The sequence below is a fragment of the Rhinolophus sinicus genome, chromosome X (genome assembly GCF_036562045.2).
Source record: "Rhinolophus sinicus isolate RSC01 chromosome X, ASM3656204v1, whole genome shotgun sequence".
Taxonomy (NCBI): Eukaryota; Metazoa; Chordata; class Mammalia; order Chiroptera; family Rhinolophidae; genus Rhinolophus; species Rhinolophus sinicus.
The window spans coordinates 17,053,057-17,073,409 of record NC_133768.1 but is presented as its reverse complement, the minus strand read 5'-3'; the positions used below and the strand labels follow the sequence as shown (position 1 = coordinate 17,073,409).

The following is a 20,353-nucleotide window of genomic DNA, read 5'->3' as shown; positions in this document are numbered from 1 at the left end:
AATAAAACACCTAGGAATAAACTTAACAAAGGATGTGAAGGACCTATACACTGAAAACTATAACACACTATTAAAAGAAACTGAAGAAGACACAAAGGAATGGAAAGATATTCTGTGTTCACGCATTGGAAGAATCAACATAGTTGAAATGGCCATATTACTGAAAGCAATATACAGATTTAATGCAATCCCCATCAAGATCCCAAAGGCATTTTTTAAAGAAATAAAACTAAAAAATCATCAGAATTATATGGGACTACAAAAGACCCCAAACAGCCAAAGCAATCCTAAGAAAAAAGAACAATGCTGGAGGTATCACACTCTCTGACTTCAGCTTGTACTACAGGGCTACAATAATCAAAACAATATGGTATTGGCAGAAAAAGACACACAGACCAATGGAATATAACTGAAAATCCAGATATAGGGCGGACCAGTGGCTCAGTTGGTTGGAGCGCGAGCTCTGGGCAGGGGGGCTACCGGTTCAATTCCCACATGGGCCAGCTGCGCCCTCCACAATTAAAATGAAGTCAATGAGCTCAGCTCCCAGGTGGCCAGATGGCTCAGTTGGTTGGAGCGCGGGCTCTCAACCACAAGGATGTTGGTTGGACTCCTTGACTCCCGCAGGGGATGGTGGGCTCCTCCCCCTGCTGCTGGCGATGGCAACTGGACCTGGACCTGAGCTGAACAACTAAGATTGAAATGACAACAGACAACAACTTGACTGGGAAGAGTCCCGGAAGTGCACACTGTTCCCCAATAAAGTCCTGTTCCCCTTCCCCAATAAAATCTTAAAAAAAAAAAAAAGAAAATCCAGACATAAGCCCACATAAATATGGACACAAAACATACAATGGAGAAAAGAAAGCCTCTTCAAAAAATGGTGCGAAGAAAACTGGAAAGCCACGTGCAAAAGAATGAAACTAGACTGCTATCTGCCACCATGTATGAAAATTAACTCAAAATGGATCAAAGTCCTAAACATAAGACCTGAAACAATAGATTGCACAGAAGAAAGCATAGATACTAAACTTATGGACCTTGGGTTCAAAGAGCATTTTACGAATTTGACTCCAAAGGCAAGGGAAGTAAAAGCAAAAAAAAAAAAAAAAAAAAAAAAAAAAAAAAAAAGAATGGGACTATATCAAACTAAAAAGCTTCGGCACAGCAAAAGAAACCTTCAACAAAACAAAGAGGCAACCAACGGAATGGGAGAAGATTTTTGCAAACAACACCTCCGATAAGGGGCTAATATCCCAAATATATAAAGAATCCATACAACTCAACAGCAAAACAACAAACAATACAATTAAAAAATGGGCAGAGGACCTGAAAGGACACTTCATGTAAGAAGACAAATGGCCAACAGATATATGAAAAAATGCTTAACTTCACTAGCTATTAGGGAAATGCAAATCAAAACCACAATGAGCTATCTCAGCTCACCCCAGTCAGAATGGCTATCATCAACAAGACAAGTGCTGGAGAGGCTGTGGAGAAAAAGGAACCCTCATACACTGTTGGTGGGAATGCAGACTGGTGCAGCCGTTATGGAAAACAGTATGGAGGTTCCTCAAAAGATTAAGAATAGAATTACCATACGACCCAGCAATCCCTCTTCTGGATATCTACCTGAAAAATTTCAAAACATTTATCTGTAAAGATACATGTATCCCTATGTTCATTGCAGCATTATTCACAGTGGCTGAGACATGAAAATAACCGAAGTGTCCTTCAGTAGATGACTGGATAAATATGTGATACATATACACAATGGACTATTACTCAGCCATAAGAGAGGATGAAATACTGCCATTTGTGACAACATGGATGGATCTTGAGATCATACTAAGCAAAATAAGTCAGAAAAAGTCGAGAACCACATGATGTCTCTCATATGTGGCATATAAAACTGAAACAAACAAACAAAAACTCATACTATTTGGCAGTAAGAAAAGATGAAATAGGACCATTTGTGACAACATGGATGGATCTTGAGATTATAATGCTAAGCGAAATAAGTCAGACAGAAAAAGCAGACAACATATGCTTTCACTGATATGTAGTATATGAACCAAAAACAACAAAAGAATAAGACAAACAAATGAGAAACAAAAACTCGGAGACACAGACAATAGTTTAGTGGTTACCAGAGGGTAAGGGGGGTGGGGGGTGGGAGATGAGGGTAAAGGGGATCAAATATATGGTGATGGAAGGAGAACTGACTCTGGGTGGTGAACACACAATGGGATTTATAGATGATGTATTACAGAATTGTACACCTGAAATCTATGTAACTTTACTAACAATTGTCACCCCAATAAACTTTGATTAAAAAAAGAAGAAAAAGAAAGATGCCAAAGCAAAAACAAAAAACAAAAAAAACCTCATAGACACAGACAGCAGTTTAGTGGTTACCAGAGAGTAAGGAGGTGGTAGAAGAGGGTAAAGGGGGTCAAATATATGGTGATGGAAGGAGACTCTGGATGGTGAACACGCATTATAATATACAGATGATATATTATAGAATTGTACCCTTGAAACCTATATAATTTTACTAACCAATGTCACCACAATAAATTTAATTTAAAAAAATTTTTTAAAGAAAAATAAATTTTAAAAAAAAACAAAACAAAAATATTCAACCCTTCTGAACTACTGCAAAGTAAAATACACTTATGCACACCAACCATGCAAAATGAGGCCTGGGTGTAGGCAGGCTGAGAAGTGTCATTGTAGGTGTGTATGTCTTTCTCAGGATGCACATATCCTGTGTCATTAGTCATGTCAAAGAACTTATATTTAGTTAAAAGAACCTAAATTTAGTTGACAATCTTCTAAAGTAAAATGTTTCTTTCTTCCTACAACATTCAAACTAACTAGCAGGAAACTTTTCATAAGGTGTTGCAGTATTTACTCTTCAAAAATGCCTGCCGCCCGTCTGCCTTTCCACTCCTTTTCCCCATGCATAGTATTTCCAGGCTCTCGTTCCACTTCTCAGAAACCTTAGCATTCCCTGCTGCAAGTCAGAAATCTCACAAATGGATGCTGACATCCTCCATCCACCCATCTCACTCCCGTCATCTCACCAACAGCCCTGCTTATTCCTTCCTTCCAACAAAGCCAAGTTATATTGATTCAGTCTTCTCCTTGGACCTTCACTCACAGCACCTCCAGATTTGTAACCCCTCTCTCACCGCTACTCTTCCAAGTTCAACCAAGGGTCCCCGTCTTCACCATCAGACGATGAGTGGGCTCTTTCATACACATCATAACATGTATTTATGAATAAAAACAGCACTTGGTATGTTACTGTTTTCAAACATTTGAACTGTTTGTAAATATTTTTGATTACATCACAGCAAAAGCTGTATCATCTCTAGTTGGGCGTTGACCTTTACCTCTCTGTTTTCACACTAGTCATTTGGCAACACTCAGTAATTTCACCTATAAATATATTATTCAGTGGCATAGGTAATCCCATAAAGCCTGCACTTAATCAGTTCAAGGCTTGGCATTGACACAAATCTCCAAACACAAATCTCTAGTTCCATCTAATATCCTTATAAACACAAATTAACTGTCGGTAATGTGCCCATTATCCAGGGATCCTAGACAGTGGACTGTTCAAAGATTTCAGTACAAGTGGACCCACGGGGCCATGTAATAGCCAGCTCCACTCAAAACACCTGAATTAGGATGCACCGAAAGGCTGGAATTAAATAAAACTGTACCTTCTTGAGGTGTGCTCCAGCAATCCTTACATAAGCAGGGGTTCTTACTCTTTTGTGTGCCATACATCCCCTGAGCAGGCTCCTAAAACCTACAGACCATTCTCAGAATAATGTTTATTAAGTGCGTAAGTTAAGAAACACGGGTTTACTGATTTGTACATTTTAAATATGTGAATTCTACTGTATGCAAATTATACCTCAAGGAAAAGGTAATATTTTTGGTTCCATATGAGGTTTTTCCTACTTAATTTACATCTTGCTCCTCTCATTCAGTCCTCAGTAAAATTAAGTAATGAATAAATAAATAAAACTTTTAGACCAAAAAAAAAGAAAAGAAAAGAAACACAGGTTTACAAAGGAAACCAGCAATTTGGAAACAGTTAACAAAACAGTTGTTTTACGGTTTGACATCATATTTGTGCTACCTCATTAACTCATTAAATAATAAGCTCTAGCATTGAGTCTAGTCTCTATTATGATTTTGAACTGGTGATGCATGCAGATAATATTTCAAGATACCTGTAACATCTGTATTAAGATAGAAAAATAACAACTTACATTGGTAAAAGTCACAGCTGATATCACTTTGTTGCCTACATTCACAATTAAAGAAAATGCTAAAGTTCTGTCAGAGGGTAGTGAAAATTAAGGTGCACTTTTTCCCATGGAAGTCTCTGAATTCTATCAACAGCCCTTTTGAGGGGCTGTGGGCCTGGGTTAAGGATCCCCTAGGGGTGAGGGAAAGAAAAGAGAGAAGAAAGGGGCCTTGGAGTAATTTTTCAATGGCATCTAGAGAGGATCTAGAGTAGCCTAAAATGACACTTCTTATTTTCCCCAATCTCCCTTTCCTCTTCTCTCTTTTCCTGTAGAAGTGATTTAAAACACATTCCCCAACAAATATGCTGTCTGACCAATTAGATTATCAAGAGCTTGCAGGGTTTGGGGTCATGAGCACGGTCTGGCAATAAAAGTTAGGAATGCACACAAATATCCTAACCTATTATTTTCACCCCCAGGCTTGCCATTTTCAGGACCAGTTGCCTTATTTACAGGCATGTTGAGACTTTTGGAAAAAACTGATCACAATATTTTACTTTAATAATGATGTTAAAGTTTTCTTATCAATGAAAGTTGTAATTTTTATTTGGCTAGGAAACTAACATTTCTTAAGGATCTACTATGCACCAAGTGCTTTTAAAATGCAAATTTAATTCTCATGAAATTAGCAGTAACAACAGATGTCATTTATTGAAGCCAGTGCAGGAGACTTTCAACACATCTCATTGAATTTGTCCAACAGTATTGCCAGATAAGAAACTGAGGCTCAGAGGGAAGTGCTTTCCCGCAATCACATGGCTAGTAAGTGACAGAGTCCCAATTATTTTTCAGAGCCCAAACTCAAACGCCATCCTGTGAGTTCTGATTTTCCTTGTTGTAACTTACATGATATCACACCACCAGGGAGTCTTGGAGCCCCAGGAAGGGCTCTGGTCTATCTCACTGTCCACTCCCCTGTCCTGCCTTCCTGAGGCCTGGAACACAAATGGAGAACAGCTAACAATTACCCTTCCCCTCCTGTCAGGGACAAGCTCTGGTTGCACCTTGGGGCTTTTCTGGGACAGCATGCAGAAACCCAGGCAGAGGAGGAGGGAGAGAAAGAGAAGAGAAAGCCGCCTCTTCCCACCCAGCCAGCCAGCCAGCCACCACTGCACCCAACCACTCACAGAGGGCACGATCTTTCCCTCCTTTCTTCAACAAGTATTTACTGAGCACCAACTATGTGCCAGGCACTATGCTATGTGCTGGGTCACAGTGAAGCCCAAGATGGACAAGATTCTGGCTCTTGGGGAATTTACCATCTACAAGGGTGGGAGGACATGCATAAGGGAGAACAAGTAACAAGCAAGTACAGAAACAAGATCATTTCACTTGGTTATGACTGCCACAGAGGACACTAATAGGGTAATAGGATACAGAGGGACTGGAGATGGGAGTGGCAGGCTATTTTTAATGAAGGTGTTCTCTCACCCTTCCCTGTCACTGAAATCTATTTGAATTCATTCCCAGAGAGCTCACCTTTCTAATGGCTTCTTCAGGGCTCTAGAGCAGCACTGTCTCATTGAAATACTGTCTGAGCCATATATCTACCTTTTTATTATTATTGGGGAATATTGTGTTTCTCCAGGGCCCATCAGCTCCAAGTCATTGTCCTCCAATCTAGTTGTGGAGGGCGCAGCTCAGCTACAAGTCCAGTCGCCGTTTTCAATCTTAGTTGCAGGGGGCGCAGCCCACCATCCCATGCGGGAATTGAACCGGCAACCTTGTTGTTAAGAGCTCACACTCTAACCAACTGAGCCACCCGGCCGCCCCTCCAGAAGCTCAGTGGCAGCTCGTTGTCTTCAATCTAGTTGTGGAAGGCGTAGCTCACTGGTCCATGTGGGAATCGAACCCACAATCCTGTTAAGAGCTCGCGCTCTAACCAACTGAGCCATCTGGCTGTTCCCACATATCTAATTTTTAATTTTCTTGTAGCTGCATTTAAGTAAGTAAAAAAAGGTGAGATTATATTTAATAATGTATTTTATTTAACCAATATATCTTGAGATATTATCATTTCAAGATGTAATTGATGAAATAAATTAATGAGATATTTTATATCTTTTTAAACAAAGTCTTTGAAATTTGGTGTATATTTTACACTTACAGCATATCTCAATACCAGGTAACCATATTTTCAAGTGCTCAAAGCCACATGGGACTAGTGGCTACCATACTGAACTGTGCAGCTCTAGAGTCTTGGTTATAATACCTATTGAAACATTTTGTAATGTGCAGATTTTTAACTTCCACAAAGGTAATCTTGGGGGCCTTATTAATCTCTGCATTTCTGTATCTGCCTGTGTCTAACCTCTTGCTAGATATGAATGAGGAAGTATAAATTCTGGTTGCTATTGGCAACATTCTTATAATCAAACAGACTTAGAAAGAAGCATGAGACAGTGGATGTCAGAGTAGAAAGAAAGAAAGAAATGTGATCTTTAATGCCATGATTCAGCTGCTGGATCAACCCTTACCTGAAGTCCACATTATTACTAGACATTTTGGCTACATGAGCCAGCAAATTTTCTTTATTGTTTAAGCCAGTTTGAGTCGAGGTTTTTGTTATTTGTGACTGAAAGCAATTGGTGCCAGGAAAAAAGTAAATGCTCAGTAAATAATGTTCAGTTCACAGATTAATCAATACAGTCACAATGCTCTACAGCATTTCAATGTACTTGAAGCGAATGCACTTCCCCCAAATTAATGAGCATACAGCTCAGAATTAATGTAATGAATAGATCTGATTCTTATCAAGCATAACCAACTTATTTGTTATATTAACCACTCTGACAGAAGAGCTACATTAAAGCCACAGGGGTAAAGATCGGATCTTAAAATTGAATGCCTGGAGCAGGTAAGAGTCAAAAAGTAAGACAAGGAGATGCATTGGGTGGTGGTAAAAAACACATAAGAAGAAAACCTAAAATGCTGACTGGGAAAACTATGGGAACACAAACTTTTACACATGATGGCATTCTCCTGGCCTCTTTACTTCCTTCAGCTATTTAGAAAGAGAACATATTGTAGAGCTACGTGAACATTTTTCACAGCCTTCAGAAAGAAATTCATTTCTAAATTTGAAGTGAATGTCTCCTAACAAGAAATTGCTAAACTTTTTAAATTTGACAACTTCTTTCCCCTTCCTCACACTCCATGCACCCCGACACCCTCCCCAGCTCAAATGGTGTATTGAAGCTAGAAAAAAATGTAAATGACAACAAAAAAAACTTTTCAAGTAAAATCACTTCATTTTACATTTTGAAAGTTCTTGATACAGGCCCAAATCTTCACGCAGCACCCCTCTGTGCATACAAAACTGATGGTGATGTATGCATAATCTGGCAATTTGTTGCTTCCTGTGGGGCCACATGAAAGAGCCAGCATGGTCTGCTCCAACTGGGTTCACCCAGTTTTTACAGCAGATTCACTGAGACTTACAGTGTCTGAGTTTGCGCTTACTCACCGCATCACCCTTTCGTTTTTTTCCAGTCTGACATCATTTGTTTCAAAGAACTTAAAGCTATCAAGGCTCAGTTTGGTACACATTATACTATGTTTATGGTATGAGGAAAAGGACGCAATTCAGTACATCAATAATCTGATCTTCTTAATTATCAAATGACTTTACAGGAGCTGAACTGAAGTTTTCAGCTTTCTCTTATCTGTAAAAATTGATTTGGCTAGGATTATTTATAGGAAAACAGCATTATAGAAGAGTTATTTAATTATGAGACCCATTTGAATCTCAGCCAGCATGTATTTACAAATAAATAACTGATCTATGAATCACTATCATCTTTCTCTGCTCATTAATGCATAGACTCTGCTTCATCTCATTGTTCTGCTGGTGCCGTCTGTGCTCGAACATAATAATATACAGCATTTCTTTACAAAATATTGGCAAAGACTGCTATTGTCTAATAGAGATGAGCTGGCCCTACCTTGAGTCATCTGTCTTCTGTTTGACACAAGTGTTCTATCTCACTCACTGCCTCATGTTTCATAAGTGCTCATTTGCAAAAATTTTCATCTGCTCGTTCATAAGCAATGCATGCTGTGTCATCTCCATGAGCACATGAAGACAAATTTGGGAGGTTTTTATAGGAAGGAAATTTTAAGACATTCAAACAGATGACTACATTCAGCCTTTTTAAAAAAAAAAAAATCCTGCTTCTTGAAGAGAACAAGAAATAATTTTATTTTCAAGCAGAAATCTGAGTCTTATATGCCATTTAAAGAAAAAATTCACAAAGCCAGGTTGCTGACTTCAATAGAGGGCAATTTTTCATCAGCCAGGTCTGTCAAATCCATTTTAGTTCACAAATTGGACAGCCATATCTGTGTGTTCTCTATCAGCCATAAGAAAATGGTATTCTTTTGATTGTAGTATTGGGTTTTATTTTTGGATGTTCTCTTTTTATCAAGGGTGAGGAAAAATATCTAGACAGTATTCAATATTTTTGAAAGTACATGATATTTATAAAGGATAAGAGCAGAATAAAACTTAAGGATTTGATAGACATTACTTCATGTGCCTTAGAACTATCCTTGAGATAAAATGGAGGAGCAAAGGACAACTATTTATTGTGGGCCTGCTATAGGAAAGGAACTGGCCTGGGTACTCTATATAGGTCATCTTCTTTAGTCCCCACAAGCATTATGAATTGGGTATTCTTATCTCCATTTGAAAGATAAGAAAACTTGAGCTAGCTGAGATAAGTAATTGGCCAAAAGTGACACAGAGGAGAAATGCAAAGGAACCAGGATTCGAATCCAATTCTGTAGCTTCAAAATTCATGCTCTGAGTGGCTTACAATAAGGAAAAAAATCTGTCAACAACCTAAATGGCAACATAGGAATTGATTAAATAAATACTGCATCCATACAAAGTAGTCATGGCAAATGATGCTATAGATCTACTTTTATTGACATGAAAAGATGTCAACATGTCAAATGTAAAGAGCAGATTATAAAAATAGAACATATCATATGATCCCTTTTGATATACATAGAATTTTATATGTATATTTGCATTAAAAAGTTATCACTGGGTAGTAGGATGTGAAGTATGTTTCTTCTTGTAATTCATTTATAGTTGGTATACAATGAGCTTGTATTACCTGGATGGTGGATGGACGGTCGGATAGAATGAGAGATATGTAGATATATAGATAGATATAGAATATATAAAAATATATTGATAGAATTTAAAGACCTCATGTTTAAAAAATAAGATTGTCAGCACATCTGACATTTGAAAAGCTCTATTTACGCACTTTAAGAATAATCATCTGCAATATACCCATAAATCTATATATCTATACATTTATAGATAGATTTTCTCACTATCTATCTATATAAATGTACAGATATAGCTAGAGAATCAAACAATATCTATATATTTATAGAGAGAATGAAAGAATATGATAAAGCAAATGTAGCAAAATGGTAACAATCAGGGAATCTGGGTAAAGGGTACATTAGAGTTCCTTATGTTATTCTTTCAACTTTTCTGTAAGTGTGAATTAGCTCAAAATTAAAAAGTTTAAAGAACTAATACATATTTGACATTGCAAACACACACATCTGGTACAAGATGATACTAATTTAAAAAGAGACCCTACTCCTCCAGTTGGTCTCCTTTTTGGCACTGGAGCCTCATGAGATCAATTTTTGAATTCACCCTTTACAGTGCTTGTCACAGAATAACTTGGGACTTATTTGGCTGTGTCTTTCCCAGAGCATAGAAATATATGGGAAGCTTCCCGTTTTATTTCACAAGGCCAGCACAATCTTAATAACAGAATCTGACAAACCTAGCACACAAAAATCCATGGACCAACATGAATCATAAATAGACACAAATGTTTAAAACAAATACTAGCTTACTCGAGCCTAGCAATGTATTAAAAGAAAATAATGAACCATTCATAGGTAAGGTTTATTTCAAGATTATAAGGTTAGTTCAGCATGAGAAAAATCTAGAGAAGTCAAAAAACATACTCCATCCGAGTCTCTTCATAAATAGTGAAGAGAGATTTTTCTTGGGCAACTCCTTTTTGCAAACTAGGAATAAGAGAACACAATAAAGAAGACTACCTATCACAAAGAAAAAATATGTTTGCAGGGGAAATCCTGGAGACATTACGACCCGAGCTAGGAATAAGAAAAATATACCCATTATAGTTGTTATTATTCAACATTGTTCTAGAGGCTCTAGCCAATATAGTAAAAGGAAGTAACTTTCTTAATTTTATGATTATCTACCTAAAAAATCCCAAAGCCACCAAAAAACTATTAGTTAATAAGACAGTTCTAATCAGATCCAATATAGATATATCAAAGCTTTACACTAGGCATCAGGAATTGGCCAACTGTTTCCATAAGGGTCAGAAAGTAAATATTTTAGGCTTTGTGGGCCATATGGTTTCTGTAGTAACTATTCAACTCTGCCGTGCAAAAGCAGCAATTGATAACGCATAAATGAACAGATGTGTCTGCCACCCAATAAAACTTTACAAAACAGGCAGTAGGCTGGATCTGGCCAACGGGTTGGTTTGCTGACCCCTACTTTATCCCACAAAAAAGGAAAAACAGTTGATGGAGAAAAGTTACCATTTAAAAGAGCAAGAAAACACACAGAGACCTAGAAATAACTTTCTAAAGGGCGATTCACCTATACGCATCAAAAATAAAACTGTGAATACTCTTTCAACACAACAATTCCATTTCTGGGAATTTATCCTAAAGATACATTTAGGTAAGAACATGAAAATGTGTATACATGGACATATATTAGTGTTATTTATAATCAGAAAAATATATACTGACATAATCCATGTCTATGAGAAGTACATCATTTTTTAAAGCAGGTGACAGCAGTATGCATATCAGCTAATTTTTTCCATATATGGGTGTGCGTATGAGGTTATACATATGTATGTACTCACACATGGGAAAAAACCTGAAAAGATATATACCCAATTGTTTTATTAACAGTCATTTCTAGGGGTGGATTTATGGGTGACTTTCTTACTTTTTAAAAAATTTTTATTAAATTTATTGGGGTGACAATGGTTAGTAAAATTATATAGGTTTCAAGTATACAATTCTGTAATACATCATCTGTATATTGCCCTGTGTGTTCACCACCCAGAGTCAGTTCTTCTTCCATCAACCACCCTGAACACGCCCAATCTCGTCTTCTTACTTTTTACATGTTATTTTTACTCTTATTTTCCCAACTGAGCTTGAAAATAATTTTTTTTATTTTTAAAAGAATCAAGCAAACAAAAACCCCATTGCTGCTCTGAACAATTTACTCTTATTTCTATGAATTTTAAAGAAGCCCATATACAGCATCCTCCTCAAACAAACCATATCTATACTACTTTTAAGTTTTATATTTAATTTTTAATTTTTACATTTAATTTTTATCCCCAGAAACTTCTTTAAATTATTGTAACTGCTTCATACCCTAAAGATAGAAATCTTTTGATTATAACTAATGCAAACGGAGTATCTATCTGGAAATCTTGTCTTTTTCTTATCCTTCAGTGATACTTCTACACATGTGATTGTGTGTGTGCGTGTACACGTGTGCACACATCTCTATGAATAGGGGGGAAAAGCCAGGAAAGGGAAACAGGAAATAAGCAAGAATGGTAGGTGAAGGGCCAGTATGAGTTAATATCCTACAGGGAAATAAGTATTAGTAAATTCATTCCTTGAGGTCTTATTTATGGTTCTATAGCATGAGAATCTCACCTGCTGGGTTAGGGGAAAACTCTGACGTTCTTGCAAATTCTCATTTATAATTTATAAAGTCTAAATTTGGGTCTCTTAGTAGAAAATATAAGTCCATATGATTTCTATCTAGTTGTGAAATTTAAACACATTTTTTCCTTACAATCAACAATAGGTATCTGTTTTGCCAGTAGTTTCAGTTGTTATATATAAACACGGACATTTATTAGTGTTATTTATAATCAAAAACATATCTACTGACATAATCCATGTCTATGAGAAATAAATAATTTTTTAAAGCAGGTGACAGCAGTATGCATATCGGCTAATTTAGCCGATACAATTATTTGATACGTATTTAATTTTCATGTACTTAAAACCTGGGAAAAAGGAGATGGAGAAAAAAGAAAAATAGTGATTCTTATAACTCTCAGAAATTCTCTGTAGGTGTTACTGAATACAAATTATTTGGCATAACTCACAGTTACCAAAGAGAAAAAAATAACATTATTTTTGCCCTCTCAAAACAATGACCTTATCTGGCCTTGAAATCTCCCAATTTCCCTCCTGAAATAGGTTTCTCCAATAGCTCAGCATAAAAATTAGATCCACCACAAACAGAAGATCTTCTAGTAAAAGACGTTTTTAATTTTTGAAGGGTGTGTGTTCGCACACGTATGTGAGCATGTGTATGTGAGCTTGTCATTGCTAGAGGCCATGAGAGAAAAGATCATCTCCCCAGAGCCAACTTAGAAGTTAACAGGAACAATATGACAAACACAAGGTCATCCAGAGTTCTCAAAAGTGATGTCAAAAAACAATGAGGTGTTAAGTGTATTTTGTAAGCCATGAAAATCCAGGACACAAGGAGCAAGTGATCAAGTTTGCTCTGAACACAACAGACAAATAAGTATATTAACATGGCTTCCATTAACTGTTCCTTTGCTCCCAATCTCAATCGGATGCTATTTATCCTTCAGCAACAGAACTTACTATTTACAGACGCGGACATGATGACCTACACTAGGCTTGTGTTGAGATCTGGGAGACTGGAATTCCACAACTTTCCTTTCAATCTTCCATTTTTTAAAATCTTGAACATGAATTCAGTATAGCTAAAAAGTAAGTAGGCATGCTTCAAATCCAAAACTGTTTTTCTTGTTAAACATTGCTCTTAGTAAAGTGCACCATCAAACCCCAGTAGAAACTTACCCTTCAACTTGAGGTCGACATTATGTCTCAACCAAGGATAAACCCCATAGCTTGGCATATCTTCAGGAATCGGATTATTGTTTATCCAGCCATCACAAGCGAACCGGAAGAAATTATCACAAGGGTCCACAGATAGATTTACTTTACTTAATATGGCAGCAGCTATTTAAAAAGAAAATCACAGGATTAATGACAAGCACTGAACATTGTGTACTGGCCTCTTCCAAACTAAACAATTTCATATCGACCAGTCCCCAAGCCTTGGCTTTTCCATTTCCCCTCAAATGACTCCCTGAATCAACTGCACTATACTAAATTATTGCATTCAGAGTGAGTGGGTCAAAGTTTGGTAGTATTATTGTTATTGGGCTTTGCAGGGCCACCCCTAACATCTGCGGGGCATGGGACAGGCAGACAACTGGAGTATACGGTAAACTGTTTGCCAAGGTGCATGCGACATTCTTCCCTTTCATCCTTCTGCAGGTAACTTTGCTACTCTTCCCATCAAGCAGTAGGATCTACTTCCCCTGCCTTGAATCTGGGCTGGCCTTGTGACTTGCTTTGACCAACAGAATGTGGCAAAGTAACTTTTCATGAGTTTAAAAGGTAGTCCTTAAGAGGCCTCACACCTTCCATGTTAACTCCCTTTGAATGGAGCCCTGAGACTGCCCTTTAAAGAAGCCTCCTGGAGGAGGTGAGACCACATTGAGAAGAACCAAGCCAGCACCAACAGCCAGAGATGTGACTGAGGCCATCATGAATCTTCCAGGCCAGGTGACCCTCCAGGTGAATGCAGCTGTATTAATGAGCCTAGGTGGTATCAGCAGAGGAACCCTCACCAAACCCACAGAATCGTGAGAAATATGACATCACACTTGTTTCAGGTCTCTAAAGTTTGGGGTGGTTTGATCCAAACAGAGGCCCACATGTTGTATTTAAATATTTAAAAACTGTATTTGCAATATACCTTCATAAAGACCTGGAAGGCCGCGTATGCAGTCTGCAGCCCCTAGGCATTCAGTACAGCTCTGAGGAAATGAACCCCTGGGAGAGACCCACACAGACACAGACTCCTTGACTAGGGAAGAGGCACAGCCAGAGGAGGGCAAAGTGGGGTGTTCTAAATGAGGGGCCCAAGGCAGGGGCCTCTCTTGCCCAGGTCTAGGGGCAGAACTGAGTATTTGTATAATAACAGAAAGATACAACAGACTGATATACCATTTTTTCTTCTTTCATAAGCCCACATACAATTACATATGAAAGACAGTTAATAGGTAGGAAGTTTGTACATATTTAAGTATGTATCCATGAGTTTTAAATTTTTTTTTCATTACAAAATGAGAAGGCTCCGAAATTCCTCGCATTGAGCTCCAACTCTCTCCCAACTGCCAGACAACTGCTGGCTGCCACTCTAGCACAGAGACATGCACCAACTGACTTTTTTTAAAAAGGCAGACAATGTTTTAATGACATTGGAAAGATGACATCCTGGGTAATTTTCATACTTTTATTAATGCCAGAATATGTTTCTGTTCAAAGTAATGAAAACCTAGTAAGTTTTCAGCTAAATGTGAATAAACTGCCCCCCAAAAGTATAATCTGCATAAGTTTGGTTACATGTGTGGTTCCTCCAGGTTTAAAAGTAAGGCTAGACATTTCTCTAGCCTAGACTTTCTAGGAAAATTTCAAAAAGTTTTTTTATCCTCAATAATGTAAATAATATACAAACTTCCAAATTTCTATATGACTTCAAAAATCCCTACCATTTTCAAACACCCCCAAAAAAAATCAAAGCAAAAAGCTGGTTTAGAAATTTGATAAATTTAAAATTGGCTAAATATTTTCATCTTTCACAATTCAGTTGTCTCCAATTACATGTTTACTTACTTACTTACTCTTTTATCATTATTATTTAATATGCAAATATGCTAAGACACACAAAAATTTTCATTTCAGTTTCTATTTAGTTATACTAGCTATGCGGCCAAAAGAATGAATCTGCTATGTGACACTTCAGGGACATTGATCATACAAATTTCAGTCCCACACAATATTTACAGTCACACAGAGGAACCCTCACACACATTTTTATTCACATAAGCACATTGTTTTCTGGCTACCTTCCCAAACCTCCCCTGCCCCCAACCCTCGAATGTGTCCCTCTCCATCTCCTCAGTATTCCTGCAGGTACCTAGAAAAACTGCAAGATCAGCTCTGACCTTAGCCCTGATATAAAGTGGGGCAATACATCACTCATACTGAATTTGGAACTGAGCCTGCTGAGTGGGAAAACTCCAGCTTCCGCCTCCCAATTCATCATTCACAATTCACAGCTGGGCACAGGGCTGCACTTTCTGCAGGAAAACTGTGACTTCAAATTGCAAGGGACCATTGTTGTCAAGACACCAAAACTCCTTTCCCCCTACTCAGCTCCATGGAGAATACCCAGTCTTGTTTTAATAAAAGAACTATGATGATGAAGGAAACCTGTGAAAGGCCAGGCTACGTATTCTCTGCAGTCATTGCATATAAGGTAAATTCCTATGCAGTCTCCAGCTAGTGCTTATGGAGTACAGGTGGAAGTATGGCCCCATATACCAACCTCAGTTTGTAAGTTTAATCAGGGCTCAAGAAAGAGGGGGGGGGGGTGGTGGTAATAATCATACTGAGCATTTCCTCTGCGCCAGGAACTATGCTAAGCCCTTTGCAGGCAGTACAGCATCATCACAGGCTCTGGAGCCAGACCAGCTGCGTTTGAATGCCAGCAATATCATGCAGTAGCTACGTAAACTCCCGCAGGTTGCCTAACTTCTCTCTTCCCGCAGGTTCCTCATCTGTAAAATGGGGATAATAGCACCCCATAGGATCTTCATGAGAATTAAACAACAAATACATGTAACGTGCATAGAACTGTGTCAGGAATACTGCCAAATAATATGGTTGCCAGATAAAATACAAAATGTCTAGCGAAATTTGAATTTCAGATAAATGACTACTTTTATAGTATAAGTATGTCCCAATTACTGCACTTACCAAAAAAAAAGTAGTCATTGTATATCTATAATTCAAATTTAACTGAGCATCCTGAATGTACCTGTGTAGCTCAATCTGGCAACCATGCATGTAGATTTTTGCTATTACAATTCCACAAACACGTATCTGAAACTGTTGAGGCCAGATACATTCCAGAGTGCACAGATTTTCAGATTTTAGAAAATGCAGTGCATAAACCACAGATTATATAATACCTCCAGCGATATCTGGAGTGGCCCTTCTGAAACAAGCACATTAATAATTCTATAGGGAACATACATACATATATATATATATATATATATATATATATATATATATATTCTCATAAATGGGATAAATAAAGTCTAAAACAACCTCACATGAGTTAAGATCCAGCTTTGCCACCACAGGAATTGAGGTTGGGTCCAATCTTGCCAACTGAGAGTTACAATGCTCTCTGGGTTTGGGGTTAAGGATCTGGGGCTGTGGACCTTGATTGCTACCATCATTTTCTTCTAAACTCACAACTAGCACAAGTAAAAACTGTTATTCCCACTTTACAGATGGTGCTACTGTGATTTAGGATGATTACGTATTTAGCCCAAGATCATGTAGCTTGGAAGTGGCCAGATCATACTTCTAACCCAAGTCAGCCTGTCTGCTCTTATCCACTATCATTAGCATGCCCTTTCCTGGTTTCTTTGTATTCATTCTCCACTTATTTTGAAAAAGGGATTATGATAGGAGGAAATACAAAAGAGGAGGGAAAGAGAGTTATGGAGAGGACCCACCTCAAAAGGGTCCAGAAGGCGATCCATCATTTCTGTCTCTCGAATATCTAGCACATGCACACTGCGCCCACGCACGCACAAAACTCCCACGCACGAACAAGGCGCCCATGCTCCCGAAGCACACGCAAAAGGCGCACATACGCACACGAAACAAACAGACGTACAGGGCACACACGCGTGCACACGGCACCCATGCACGCACGGCCCGAGCACGCACATGGTATGCATGGACGCACACGGCACACACACACGTTACACACATGATGCCCTTTCACACGACACACACGGCACGCATGCGGCGCCCACTTATGTGGCCCCTACACATGTGTCGCCCATGCACACACACGACTCGCAGGCACATAGCACACACAAACACGGTGCGCTCGGATGCACAGGGTACCCACACATGCAGACCGCGCGCACGCACGCAGCACCTATGTACACAGCGCCCACGCACGCACAAGACTGCACGCACATGGCACGAATGGACGCACACATGGCACGCACGCATCACCTGAGCGTGTATGAACTGCCCATGCATACACGTATGCACATACACACGGCACCAATGCACACAGCACCCATGCACATGGTACGCATGCATGCACTGCCCACGCACACACTACTCACATGCGCATGCAGTATGCACATACATTGCATTTTTGGAGACCTTCCTTTGGCTACAGTTCTGCGATGTGTACTCTGCAGCTGTTTTGCAGACCCCTGTGCATTGTGAGGGTCACGTTTCACTAAAGATGACTATCTTTTTTGAGCTTTTCGCTACAGAAACAGCAAAAATATATATTTTTCAATATTAGAAAGCCATTCCCCAACGTGAAAATTGAAAACAGGGACAGCAAGGAAAAACACACTAGCTGGCAGGAGGTGACATTATCAAATATCATTACGGAAGTTTTAATCTTGCATTATTATGATTCATAATAGAAAGACAAAACTCATAAAATAAGTGGCCCTCTGCACAAAAAGTTGACTAAACTCAAATTGAAAATCTGAGTTCAAAATTTGTATTTTCACACATCTGCAAGAACCCTACCACAGCAAAAGCATAAGGTGACATAAAGTCTAAAACCTGGCCTCTGATAGTCCCACCCTACTCCAGGTCATCCTCTGTCCACTGGAGAAAACCCTAAGTCAGCTGGAGCTGGGAACAGGAGCCGGCCTGGGAAGTGCCAAACCTTTCTCACCCTTCCAGAGACAAAATCAAAGGAGCAGAAGTGGTTGCCTAGTCACTCGATTCTAGTAAGTCTCGTGTTGTGAAAAAAGATCAAGACAGGACCACAGTAAAAGAGAGGTACCCAGCACGGCCTTGCGCTACTGAGGCACAGATGGAGCGGAGCCAGGTATGAACTAGAAGCCCAGCCCTGACACTAACTCAGGATGTGACCCTGGGCAAGTTATTTGGCTTCTACGCCTACATCTCCTCATCTGTAATTGGGCCTGGTGATAGCACTGACTTCATGGGGTTCTTGTGAAGATTTTATGAGATGGCACATGTAAGTCACTTTAACAAACGGCCTGATTTAAAATATACATATTGATCACTTAAGAATGGGACAAAAAACGAACTCTAATAGCATAATTATCTAACCCACTGCCTTTGTATAAGGCTTCAGTTTAAAAGCTTTCTCCTAAGTCTCTCCCATCTCAATAATGTCACCACCCAACCACTGGCAAAAATCTAAGCATTACCTTGACTCTGCATTTTCTCACAGCCCACACCCAACCCTTCAGCAAGCTGTCTATCTCCGAAACCCTCTAGTCTCCCTTTCCATCTCTTGAATTCAAGACAGCATAACCTCTCACCTGGCTTACTGAAATAACCTCCTGCTGTGCACCTTCTTCCATTCTTGCTCCCTGGGGTCTCCTTTCCATGCAGAAAGACTCCCCTGAATCTAGCTCTCCACAGAGAGCTCTTATTAAATACTAATAACATCATCTCCTCTTTTGTAAAATCCTCCAAAGGCTTGAGCAAATTTGGGAAAAACCCAAACTCGCTGGCACCTGGGTTCCCTCACTGACCCTCATCACCTGCACTCTGCCCCTTACCCAGCAAGCTCTTCTCATTTCTCAAGTCTACCAAGCTCTTTCCTCTATGGGACCTTTGCTCCAGCTGTTCCCCCCACCTGGAAAGCTCTTTCCTAGATCTTCACACAGCACGTCCCTTCTCATCATTCAGGGTCATTTCAACATCATTTGCTCAGACTTTTCAATCTAGCCATCCTGTCACTTGCTATCCCATTATTCTATTTTAATATTTTCATTTTCTGAATGTACCACCAGCTGATATTTTTTTCTTGTGCATTGGTTGCCTTGCGTATTTGTTAATTGTCTCTCTTCCCTTACCTGGTCATTCTGCTTCGTTGCTATACAGGCATACCTCAGAGATATTGCAAGTCTGGTTCCAGACCGCTGCAATAAAGCGAGTATCACAATAAAGCAAGTTGTAAAACTTTTGCTGGTGGAAGGTCTTGCCTTCGATTTGTAAAAATTGCAACATCTGTGAATCGTAATAAAGCAAAGTACAATAAAATGAGGTATGCCTGTATTCCCAAACCTAACTCGGTCCCTGGAGTGCAATAAATATTTGGTGAATTAATTCATTAATCTCTTCTTTTAAGTCCAAGATGAAAGTGAAAGGGCCATGTGCTTAACTTATTTTATGACTTTCTGGGTCCTGCAAATCTAGGCCCTAACACTGGTTTATGGAGGGAATATAATAGTTGTGGCAAAACTGAGGCAACTTTAAGTACTTGTCTTCACTTTACAGTACCCACTGATGCACAGCCTGGTCACATCAAGAAAAAATTGAGTTGTAATGTGGAATAGAAGGACCCAAAGGGATTCCAGGTGACTGTGGAAGCATGGATTTACAGAGGGTCCCTGCTTAGACAGACAGGTCAGACCCACTGACCAGAAGATACAGAAAGACTGCTTAAGATAAATAGAATCTATATCCACAAAGGCCACAGGAAGGCCAATGGTCTGTCTCTCGGCCTTAAGAGAGGCCATTTAGCCTTCCAAGCTCCTTCCTGATTTCCTTAGACAGGAATACCTTGGTTTATTGAGTTTCACTTTATCGCACTTCACAGATGTTGTGTGTTTTTACAAACTGAAGGCAAGACTCCACCAGCCAAAAGATCACAACTCGCTTTATTGCAGTACTTGTTTTATTGTAGTGGTCTGGAACCAAAACCGCAATATCTCCGAGGTATGCCTGTAATGACTTGGAATACC

General features: G+C 39.0%; 1 protein-coding gene across 2 annotated transcripts in view; it reads right to left on the bottom strand.

Annotated features, from left to right (window-relative positions):
• The window catches only part of PHEX (phosphate regulating endopeptidase X-linked), a 205,005-nt gene that overhangs the window by 178,228 nt on the left and 6,424 nt on the right, over positions 1 to 20,353 (bottom strand). For both annotated transcript variants that reach the window (XM_074323776.1, XM_019714582.2), the window contains exon 3: positions 13,293 to 13,454. In XM_074323776.1, coding sequence (XP_074179877.1) covers positions 13,293 to 13,454 — 162 coding nt within the window. The remainder of the gene's footprint in view (positions 1 to 13,292; positions 13,455 to 20,353) is intronic.